This window comes from Idiotropiscis lumnitzeri, chromosome 3 (genome assembly GCF_059441095.1).
Source record: "Idiotropiscis lumnitzeri isolate Australia: NSW breed Sydney's pygmy pipehorse chromosome 3, RoL_Ilum_1.0, whole genome shotgun sequence".
Lineage (NCBI taxonomy): Eukaryota > Metazoa > Chordata > Actinopteri > Syngnathiformes > Syngnathidae > Idiotropiscis > Idiotropiscis lumnitzeri.
This window is the reverse complement of record NC_142393.1, coordinates 16559824-16572387: the sequence shown is the minus strand read 5'-3', so window position 1 is coordinate 16572387 and position 12564 is coordinate 16559824. Positions and strand designations below refer to the sequence as shown.

Here is a 12564-nt window from a genome sequence, read left to right as displayed (position 1 = left end):
TCGCAACTTCACTTTGAACACCCTGTTTACGCCGATGTCAGACAGTTGGAGTTCCTTCGTCAAGTTTCCCGGAATGATGGCAAGCTCTGAGTTCATTTGCTACCGTACAGTACCTACTGGGCGTGTGCCTTTCGCGTCCTCTTTCAAATCCGCAAGCTGTCCTCAGTCACGTCTGCATTTCCTCTGTATAAGCAGTGTGTCGGCAGGCAATGTTCCCAGTCAGTCAAGCGGAGCGCTCGTCAAATTCACACATATACAGACTTTGGAACTCAGTGCACGCATAAAGAATTATTAGGCGCCCCGTCCACATTGGAGGAAATGTAAGACTTTTATTGCCACCTTGTGGTCGTGAAAATAAGGTAAATTCACATAAGGACAATTTGCTTTACAATATATGTCTCTTTCTTGTGATGTCCACGTAGTTGTGCTTCTTGAATTTTATTCATTCTAACGTTTTCTCAGAATGCCAATGGTGGGGATCGGACCTGAATGGCCTGCCAACATCTACTTCACCTTCCAGTTCTACCGTTTTCCACCCGTCACATCACAGCAGCTTCGACTACTGAAGAGTGACAAGGTGCAGCAGAAAGCAAGCGAGCTGCTTCCTTGTGTTCTAACCTCCATCAACAATGACGGCTCTGTCAACCCCGGTAATAATCCTCTTTTGCTTTGGAAAGATATGGATGATTTTCTCATGGACTGTGTTACCTTCTCTTGGAGTTTTTAGTTTGTACTAAGAATTACTAGTCAAAAACAAAACAAAAAAGGCACAATGTGCTCAGCACGCAAATTTACTAAAAATAGTTGTGCCAAAAAGGTATGCAGTTCGCCTCACTACATTGCAGCTGTTTTTGTCAATAATAGTTACTTATTTGACATGGAGCTATATTGCAAAAATGTGTATGATAATTTTTTGCGTGCGCGCGCCAACCAGCCAAATTCTTTTTTTTTTTTTAGCTCGTCACTTCACACACCACCCTACCAAGCTGTCTAATAATACAATAATACATAATTCATTTTGTGCTTGGATTAGTTTTTCAATATGTTTCAAGGTTGTGTTTTAATCAGTGTAAATGAGTGTAAAGGTCGGTGTTAAGCTATAAAAAAAAGTTGTTTTTCTCTAGCTTACTTAATTGTAAGATGCTCCTTTTGCATTCAAGGTAATGTGAAAATTATCTTGAATTAGGCAAAGTGGATGGGGTAATTTAGATTGATAGAAAGAGTTTTCCCATTGCAAAGCATTAAAAACAATAAAAGTGATACACAAACAAGTACATTTTCAGCATCCTAAAATACATGTTGCATGTGCACAAAAAGCCCCAAAATGTCAAAGCTCCATTTCTTCTGTGGACAGCCGTGGATGCAGCTCATATTGTGCGTGCAAGCTACATTGCGATTTATTTCACTCCTCTCCAGCTCGGCGTTGTCCAATCATTTCGTACAAACTACGAGCCAGTTCCGTGATGTTCTCCGATGCCACTTCCCTTTCAATCAGCCAAGCGGCCAGTGATTGATGTCTATTCATGTTGCATCTAATGAAATGGAAGAGATATTACTGCTACTGACAGAGCGTGATATTGAACACACAAACATTACCCCTCTTACCCCACAGCCCTCCTCAGACAGACATTCTGGATTAGCACTGTCAATATTTCTCGCCGCACTCTACACTATATTACCCAGTGTACTTACTCACAGCTCCTTCCATATACTGTACAGCATTCTCTCTTGCAGAACCTTTACTCCAATTTACTGGCAAAAGCTGAACTAAATCTACCCTTTTACTTTTGAAGGAGTAAGAGTTAAGGGTACGATTGAGCAGTTAGTCGGTTTATTGCCGTGGATTTAACGTACCATTCTTCTCTTGAATATCAGCACCTGTCACATCTTTCTCTCTCTCAAATGAAAATGTCGAAGTAGAATCACAGCAGAGGAGATGAAATCAACTGGAATTCATTACAAGTAGAGACTCCAGCCAAACGTAAACAGTATTTTTCGGGAGGAGACGAGCCTGTCCTGCTAACTGAGTAATACCTTGAAGGTGGATTGCCCCAAATGTTGCTCTTTTGGTGAAAATAATGTTTCATCTTGGAGGTTTGAACTGTTTGGACTCTGGATAAAAATATTTCAAATATAATTCATATAATGAGAAATTCAATCAAAATAAGTTTATGAATTTAGACCGGCAACTACAGCCAATGTTCCGTGGTGGAACATTTTAGTCGAATTTGTAATAGATAAATAAGAGTGATAGAGCATGAGGACACTGAAGAATACGTCAGTCAATTTGTTCTATTTGCCAAGAAAAATAAATGACTTCAACATTTATATAATATAGAAAACCAGAATAGGAGGGTTAATTAAATGTGTGCAAAACGTGCTGATTCAGGCCGTATGCCGCACAGGCGATGTTAATCACAAACTTGAGAACAATAGCTGAAGTCAAAACTAAGTCACTACCAAAATGTGGTTACTTGCAGTCAATCATGTTTCACTTTATTCCTGTAGGTGATCACATACGGTGGCTATTGTTGAATTCAATCCAAATGCATTTTTTGCCATAAAACACATTTCACAGTACAATGTTTTTGTTATCTTTGTCTTTCTTGTTCCAATCCATCAACCCGACGCCATCAGATTTGATGAAAAGTGTTGCCTCATAGACATGCACCAGTGTTCCACTATGCCGCAACTTGTGGCAACGGCAATTGTGTTTGTGTTCCTGCGAAACTCTTGACATGACTCACCCTTATTGGTATCAGTCGCAGCATACCCAACCCGCTTTTATTATCTCGTGTCAATCATTACAACACAATGTCGCGGCACTTGGGAACACTCACATAGTATGAGGATGTCGTTTTGGGGGGAGCTCAGTCAAAGAATGGCAGGCAGCCTGTGAGGAACGCTGAAGAAAAAAAAATGAGCAAACTTTAATGCAGCAATCAGAGGACAACAATTTATTTGAATGCCAAGAAACAAAAGCGCATTGGCAGCTGTCAGCGATGGTTTTGTTTCAGCTGTACATTTGTTCTATCTCTGTTGTGTTTTTGTTTTTATAACACATTTTCCAGCATTTGTTTGGGACATTTTGTTATGGTCCAGTGAAACCAATGATATTTTTGGGCCATAACTCCAGAAATCCTGGCGCAAAATTATCAAATATAATAAAATATATGAACTAACAATTGATTGTTTTTTATGTCAGTTAAAAATAATCATAATCAGCCCATGTTTACCGATCAAACGCCGATATATGCGGACTTTCTCATGCACCGGTAAACACCGTTTAGTGGTGCACTCAGAATGATGCACTTTTAGTCCACGAGATCTCGTCTGAATCCAATCAATACGCATATTACCTGAGACAATGATGTTTTGGCCATACACTTGTAGAGCCAAACAACAACGACAAGGCTAAAAATGAATAGACGATATAAGATAAGCTAGAGAAATAGATAGACATAGATAGATAGATCTACAACACACACACACACGCCCACACACACACACCTAGTTGTTGCCCAGCACGACTTTCAGCCTGCTTGACCTGCTGTGCACACATCAGACAATCTATCGTGGTTGTGTTGTAGTTTTGCAGGGTGAGTTGTCTCTCTGCTGGATGTCTCTCCAAGTCTGCCAACCCAAGTGCACATACACCCACATACGACCCATTGCAGCACCCCTTGGGCCAGCTATCTCAGTCCTTCCCTGCTTATGAGTACAAACACCCACAGAGTGTTATGAGGCGCCGTTCGGGACATAATTCAGGAATCGCTCTCACACTCACTAGTAGAATGCGCTCATACACATAGGTGAAATGTTTTCGCTCATACACACTAGTGAAATGCGCTCATACACATTACTGAAATGCGCTCATACACACTAGTGAAATACGCTCATACACATTACTGAAATGTGCTCATACACATGGGTGAAAATGTCGCTCATACACACTCGTGAAATGCGCTCATACACACGTGTGAAATGCGCTCATACACACGTGTGAAATCCGCTCATACACATGTGTGAAATGCGCTCATACACACGTGTGAAATGCGCTCATACACATTACTGAAATGCGCTCATATACATTACTGAAATGCGCTCATATACATTGCTGAAATGCGCTCATACACATGGGTGAAAATGTCGCTCATACACAATACTGAAATGCGCTCATACACATTACTGAAAAGTGCTCATACACACTAGTGAAATGCGCTCATACAAACAAACACTATGACAAGCTCGCTTAACAATCCAACATTTAAAAAAATAATAATTTATTTAACATTTAATGGATGGGCGCCACGGCGATCGAGTGGTTGGCACGTCTGCCTCGCAGTGCAGAGATCCAGGATTCCAATCGGGGATGCGGCCATCCTGTGTGGAGTTTGCATGTTCTCCCATGCCTGCATGGGTCCTCTCTGGGTCCTCTGGTTTCCTCCTACAGTCCCAAAAAAAAGTCTCCTACCACACCGTCGAGTTTCCTCAATGACCATGGTGCTTGGTTCTTTACGCTGGGAGGCTCGCCATCAATGCACAGGAATCTTTAATGAAGTTTTAATGCTTCCATAAGACATGACCTGTTTATTATAATTATTTATTTATACCAAGACATTTGTTTTTCGTCTCATTTCTTTAGAAAAAGCTACATTTGTCTGCAAAAAAACATTCGACGTAGAACCATTTTCGATAATAATACAATATTACACAATTTTAGGTTGCAATTTCATTTAATAAAACATTGACAATTATCTTTTGAAACACCATGTATGACTCACTTTTCATTTGTTATTCAACAAGCAAAACAGTGGCGATCAAAGTCGTGCCAACTAAATGACATCTCATATGCATCTGACTGCAATAGTATCTCACATTCAAATTTACAATTACAGGTAATGGAAATGACTACTGGTGAGCTCGATTCCACTGCATTTCAGTCAGAATACCTCAAACATCATAAAAATCAAAACGTTGTGTCTTATTTCTCATTCTAAACATCTAAAGAAATACTGTATAATGGCCTGGCGACGTTAGCATAGTTTATAGCATATAGCATAGCTCAGCTCGTCTGCATCAAGTGAGTTACGCGCTCTTTGACGCCGATACAGATCAACATAAGGCTGTCTCCGTCTCACGGTCACTTCTGCTCACCCCAACAGCCTTCCCCGTTGCCACCACATGGAGATTCGATGGGTTTTTTTATTCGCCTCTTCAAAATCATGTCCGATGGTCTTCTCTGGCTCCCGTTTTAGCCTGTCAATCAAATAACGATGTAGGCGGGACTTCCGGTTCAAAATCGATCTCAGAATTTCTCTATTTTGACATGACTTTCGTTGCAATTACATACTGTCGCATGAACAATTTGCTAACTAAAGCACTAATAATAATAATAAATTAAAAAAAGAATGCTGTAGTGCGTTGCAACAGCATATGACATTCGTGTCGGCAACTCAAGAGATGTTTGAAGGAGAAACGATACGAACAAACCTATCAGATTCCACGGTTACCAAAGACTATTGTAGAGATCTAAAGTGAAGCTTAATTCCCCTTTCCTTCTTTGCTTTTAAAATCTGCAGCGGACAACCGCGGAATCGGCTGGTCCGGTGGTGCAAGATAAATCAGAGGATTGGCATGATTGTGTGTGTTTTTTCAGCAAATGTACCATTATTTACCCTTTTTGATAAAATAGGTACAAAATTGCGACGGTCATAAACAATGCGCACACGTCGTTCTACTTTACGTAGAGTTCCCATTTCATTATACTAAAAACAGCACACCCGGGAATAAGGAACACGTAAGGTATTTACAAAAAGTAAAAAGTCCTGGGAGTTACTGACACCTAGGGGTAGAAACAGCGCACAACCCTGGTAGAAATCTGTCGAGTCCGCCTTCAGCCCACCCAGCAAATAATTTATTTATGTATGTATTTCAGTTTAGAGGGTAATGGCAGCGTGACGTCAATACGTCGGTAGCGCGTCCTCGCCAGTGTGACGAATAAATGTTATATTCATAAGTTTGTGGGAAGGAAGTCATGCTTTGTTTCACTTACTAACGGGTTCAAGCAATGTATTTTTTCGTCCAGACATTATTTTAAACAGAAACCAATTATTAATTATTTGATCCAAACTTTCTGTATAAAGTGTATTTTCAATATTGACTTTCATCCCCTTAGCGTTTTGTTCTTTGTATGAAAATTGTTGAATGTGATTTTATTTTGTTGTATATTACATGTTAAATACTTGTTTCTTTTTTCAGAAAGGGTGTCTAATTTATGTACAAGCTTGCTGACGAAAACAATTCAGTATTGTATATGGGCGCATTTCAGTCTTGTTTATGAGCAAACCAATTTTCAGTTGTGTGTTTTTTTTTTTTTTAATTTTCAGCGTTTCAGTATTGTAAATTAGTGCATTTCACTTGTATTTGGGAGCAAAACGAAATCAGTAGCACGTATGAGAGTGTTTCGTTGTGCGTATGAAAGCGTTTCAGTAGTGTGTATGTGACCATTTCAGTCGTGTGTATGGGAGGTTTTTTCACGTAGGTGTGTCAAAGGATTTCAGTAGATTGTATGCGCACGTTTCAACGTGTTGTGTGAGTGTGTTTCACTTGACTGTGTACGCGTATTTCACCATAGTGTGTGAGAGGTATTTATATATGACGTCATCGGAACTCCTTTCCTTAGTCTTTCAAAGTAAAACATGTCCGCTGACCAAAAGTCATGAAGTGGCCGAACTCAAGCAATGCCATAACTTGGTGACATACTGCATAGAATATATATATAATATAATCCATATTTGTGTTGATTATTCTCTTAAAATAACGCTTTTGCTCATTTAGTAAACATGTATGCTTTTAATTTGGAGGTTGCATTTTTTTTAAGACGATCGGGACAGCCAATAGGAAGTCGTGTAGTCGCTGGCGTTCATGTGACGTTTGAGGATGGGCATTCTTTTTTTAATTTATTATTATTATTAGTGCTTTAGTTAGCAAATTGTTCATGCGACAGTATGTAATTGCAACGAAAGTCATGTCAAAATAGAGAAATTCTGAGATCGATTTTGAACCGGAAGTCCCGCCTACATCGTTATTTGATTGACAGGCTAAAACGGGAGCCAGAGAAGACCATCGGACATGATTTTGAAGAGGCGAATAAAAAAACCCATCGAATCTCCATGTGGTGGCAACGGGGAAGGCTGTTGGGGTGAGCAGAAGTGACCGTGAGACGGAGACAGCCTTATGTTGATCTGTATCGGCGTCAAAGAGCGCGTAACTCACTTGATGCAGACGAGCTGAGCTATGCTATATGCTATAAACTATGCTAACGTCGCCAGGCCATTATACAGTATTTCTTTAGATGTTTAGAATGAGAAATAAGACACAACGTTTTGATTTTTATGATGTTTGAGGTATTCTGACTGAAATGCAGTGGAATCGAGCTCACCAGTAGTCATTTCCATTACCTGTAATTGTAAATTTGAATGTGAGATACTATTGCAGTCAGATGCATATGAGATGTCATTTAGTTGGCACGACTTTGATCGCCACTGTTTTGCTTGTTGAATAACAAATGAAAAGTGAGTCATACATGGTGTTTCAAAAGATAATTGTCAATGTTTTATTAAATGAAATTGCAACCTAAAATTGTGTAATATTGTATTATTATCGAAAATGGTTCTACGTCGATTGTTTTTTTGCAGACAAATGTAGCTTTTTCTAAAGAAATGAGACGAAAAACAAATGTCTTGGTATAAATAAATAAATAATTATAATAAACAGGTCATGTCTTATGGAAGCATTAAAACTTCATTGAAGATTCCTGTGCATTGATGGCGAGCCTCCCAGCGTAAAGAACCAAGCACCATGGTCATTGAGGAAACTCGACGGTGTGGTAGGAGACTTTTTTTTGGGACTGTAGGAGGAAACCAGAGGACCCAGAGAGGACCCATGCAGGCATGGGAGAACATGCAAACTCCACACAGGATGGCCGCATCCCCGATTGGAATCCTGGATCTCTGCACTGCGAGGCAGACGTGCCAACCACTCGATCGCCGTGGCGCCCATCCATTAAATGTTAAATAAATTATTTTTTTAAATGTTGGATTGTTAAGCGAGCTTGTCATAGTGTTTGTTTGTATGAGCGCATTTCACTAGTGTGTATGAGCACTTTTCAGTAATGTGTATGAGCGCATTTCAGTATTGTGTATGAGCGACATTTTCACCCATGTGTATGAGCGGATTTCACACGTGTGTATGAGCGCATTTCAGTATTGTGTATGAGCGACATTTTCACCCATGTGTATGAGCGCATTTCAGTAATGTGTATGAGCGCATTTCAGTAATGTGTATGAGCGCATTTCACACATGTGTATGAGCGGATTTCACACATGTGTATGAGCGCATTTCACGAGTGTGTATGAGCGACATTTTCACCCATGTGTATGAGCGCATTTCACCCAGGTGTATGAGCACATTTCAGTAATGTGTATGAGCGCATTTCAGTAATGTGTATGAGCGCATTTCACTAGTGTGTATGAGCGACAACATTTTCACCCATGTGTATGAGCGCATTTCAGTAATGTGTATGAGCGCATTTCACTAGTGTGTATGAGCGACAACATTTTCACCCATGTGTATGAGCGTATTTCACTAGTGTGTATGAGCGCATTTCAGTAATGTGTATGAGCGCATTTCACTAGTGTGTATGAGCGAAAACATTTCACCTATGTGTATGAGCGCATTCTACTAGTGAGTGTGAGAGCGATTCCTGAATTATGTCCCGAACGGCGCCTCATAGAGTGTTGTCCATCTTCCTCTTAGCTCTTCTTTTGCTCTCCCATTGGTGCAAACTCATGGCATGCGGGGAGAATTAATGGTCCAAGTGGAGACTTCCTGGGTGGTTGGGCAGATGGATAGTGAATGAATTTGCTCTGAGTCTGTTAAAAGGAAATTGTTGACATGAACATTCTTGTGGTAATGACACTCAAATCATTTGTGTTGATAGTTTTTAGCATCTTTTTTTTTTAAACAAAGAAATAGTCCAAGGTCTTGCTGCAGTCCAACATTTCAGAATCAGGAATGAGTCATTTTGCCTTCTGATTAAGATATTAATGCATCCAATGAATAGAATTGTGAGCTTAAACCCGTTTATTACCGGAATCTGTTCCAGGCACACCAGCAAAAGGTGAAAAACTGATATTGAAAGACCATACAAAACTGTTTTCTTTCTTTTAATGGTTTTCCCCATCCCACATGCTTTGAACACTTTTAAAGTGTACTGTACATGTTTCTGATGGTAATACTTGCCAGCGGTTCTCGTAAAGGGCATCATTCAAGCCGATTGACTGAGAGTGTAAGTGCTGCGCAAATAAAGTATGATGGCATCAATTAAATAAATGGAGGCAAGTAGTACTTTCTGTACAATATTAATAATATTCATTTGGGCCTGCCATACATTTCATGTACCCCCCTTAAGTCTGAGGTCTGCGGACTGGTTTGAGTGTAAAAAAACAACATAAAAACGATTTAATTATTTTTTTTTTTTTATTCTTTCAGATGGTAAAATGATATATTTTCACCTTAGTCTTTCATGTTACATTATTCATCGTTGATTATGCTACATTCAACCTGTCAATTTTATTTATTTATTTATTTTTAACAAGCATTCTCTTTCTTTATTCAGATTCTCCTGGGCTGCAGGTACAGTTCAGAGTTGATGAGAGTTTTCTAAAGCCAGGAGAGAAGCGCTGGTTCCTGCGCTACCTGGCCCTTCACACCATGCATGTTGACATCTGGGACAGTGACTCATTGCTGCTCATAGGTTCAACAGCCATTGAGCTCAAGGTAATACGCTTGGGGCATTGCGCTCTCCATTTCTAAGCAAAACCAATACCAAGTTATAGCTCTTACAGAAGAAATTCTCATTCCAATTCATGTGACATTTTAACCACTAGCGATAAAGCGTAATTTATGATGTAGACTGATATCTGTTTTCACACCCTATCATGGCATTGCAGTGCATCCATCATGGATTCATGCAGCATTTGCAGACTTGTAGATTTTATAGAGTGAGACGACATTATAGAGAATCATGTCTCGTTGCATAAAGCACACTACATCCCCAAAAACATCCATTTTGATTTCTGTTTTTCTGCCCAATTATCGAAGAATCCTTTTAGCACAATTCACAGCTTTTGTGTTTTTTTTTTTTTGGTAACATATTATGGTCATGCCACTATCAGATCAAGACCAGACTTCGACTTTGACCCCTTCCAAACCTTTTTTTATTTTGAGCCATCCGGTAGTTGACTTGCAGGTATCTATTGCATAGTAGACCTCCTGCAGAACCCAAACCTTTCGTTTAAGGCCATGAAGTGATGACCGAGCATCCTCCCTCCAGGTTTTCTGGCTAAAAAGCTGAATCTATGGATCAATCAATCACAGCAAGTCGTCCTGGTCCTGGAATAGCCAAGTAGCCCCAGACCGTCACACTACCACCACCATGTTTGACTAATTTGTACAGTGTGTTGTCCTTTTTCTGAAATGCTCTTACATTCACACCAGATGTAACGTGACACATCTCCCAATAAGTTCAACTTTTAACTCATCAGTCCTAAGAATATTCTCCCCAAATCTTGGCATTCATTTAAATGTGTTTTTCTAAAAGGTAGCTTCTTTGATTCTTTTATGGTCAGCAGTGGTTTTCACCTTGGAACACCGCCATGGGTGTCATTTTTGCCCAGTCTCTTGCTCACTGTTGAGTGAATGAACCTTAACTGAGACGACGGTCGGTAGCCGTTTATTAGATTGTCCTGGGTTCCTTTGTGACCTTCCGGTGGGTCATGACTGTCCTGTTGGGATCACTTCTGTCGGCTACTACTGGAACTACTATTCCACGGGGTAGTCTGACTGTTTGATGTGCTCTTGAATTTCTTTGGATCATGGCATTTTGTTGCAATTTTATGCATCCTTTGGATGTCTTTGTTTTGTCAGACGGGCTCAACCGTTCTAGGGGGTAGTCAGGCTTAGTTGGAGTCAGTGAAAATAAACTGAAAAATGTGATTAACCAAAGGAGGACAACTTTTGTCTGCACTGTACAATAAAAATAAATAATATGCGTGAATAAAAGGCTATTGTAATAATACATTTACCTTCATCTTATTTTATAATTTCCCTCTTTAGCTGTGTCTTTGAAATATTTTGTTGTTTGGTTTTAATACTCCAAATAGTATTTAAATGTCCTTTTTGCCTTTTAACATCCAGTACATGTTGCGGCATGGTAAAATGGCCGTGCAAGCACTCCATGAGTTGGAAGTTCTGACAACTAACTATGTGGGAGAGGAAACCTTGCAGATGGGCGACGCCTCCAACAACCCAACTATCGTCAGAGGTCGGCTGCATGTACGCACTGGAAACATTGGCAAGTATTTTGGACCATTTACCACATGAATAAACACACTACAACAACAATAATAAACCAAAATTGGGCTAGTAATGACTTAAATGTTTTTATAAAGTTCAGAGTATAAACCACAAGTTCTTTCCTTAGCGCTAACCCTTGCGGCTAAAACAAAGATGTAGCTTTTTTGCATATTCCAGGAGTATTACAAATTTGCCCATTCCTCGTGTCTCTTTTTTACACTGTTCTTGGCGAGTTCCATGTTGTATGTTAACTCTTTCTATTTTTAAATCTAATCTGCACGCATCGACACAATGAGATTATCGACTTAGAGATCTGCTGCTCAAGTGCACACCCTCATCCTGAAAATCATGCCTTCAAGTCGCAAATTGATCATATTTAAGCAGTAGCTTAGCTTTGGTTAGTTTGTCCTGTGTCCAATGTTTTTTTTCCTACGGTAATGGTGACAGTTTATTATTTTCTTTTTTTATTTTTTTTTATGTGTAATATGTGCATCTTATAACTCAGTGAAAAAGTTTTGGGGTATTTAGTATTTGTTACTTGTATAGATGAATTTTATATTAACACTTTTACGAGTGTGGAGTACTTTTGATCATTGATCTTATCCCTGCCCCCTTAAATATTTACAAAGCGCTTTTATATTCACACAATGCCCCTTACTATAAAATGTTTACTTTTATTGTTGTACATAGTTAGAAAATGACTGGAGAATCCTTAAGATTGCGTCTGCTGCTTAAATGCTACAAAGCAAACACTGTGGCACGGAAAAATATTTTAATGCAATACTTCCACTTCACCCAGCTAGGGAGCTCCTTATTTCTTCCCCTCTTTTGTACTCGTTCACTTTGGGCCGAGCAGAGCAATGGCTGCTGACAGTATCTTTTCTTTGCCATGCATCAACTGCTGAAAGATACTCCCTCTCATAAACAACGCATCATTCTACGCTGCCTTAGGAACACTGCAGAGTGCCATTGTCAGTTCTAAATATGCCAGCACTTTCTCATTGCGCTTATCACTCAAAGCAGGTTGAGAGTGCAATGGCTTATTGGATAGAAGTGGTGGTGAGGGAGCGGGAGGATTGTGTCTGCATGTAAATTCCAATCAATGCTCAGTTATCCATCAGGCAGCTTGGCGGACAGTCAGAA

At 39.7% G+C, this 12564-nt stretch overlaps 1 protein-coding gene across 4 annotated transcripts in view; it reads left to right on the top strand.

The window, feature by feature from the left end:
* The window catches only part of nphp4 (nephronophthisis 4), a 126576-nt gene that overhangs the window by 79444 nt on the left and 34568 nt on the right, over window positions 1-12564 (top strand). For all 4 annotated transcript variants that reach the window (XM_088291419.1, XM_088291417.1, XM_088291418.1 and 1 more), the window contains exons 15-17: window positions 463-650; window positions 9683-9843; window positions 11263-11419. In XM_088291419.1, coding sequence (XP_088147545.1) covers window positions 463-650; window positions 9683-9843; window positions 11263-11419 — 506 coding nt within the window. The remainder of the gene's footprint in view (window positions 1-462; window positions 651-9682; window positions 9844-11262; window positions 11420-12564) is intronic.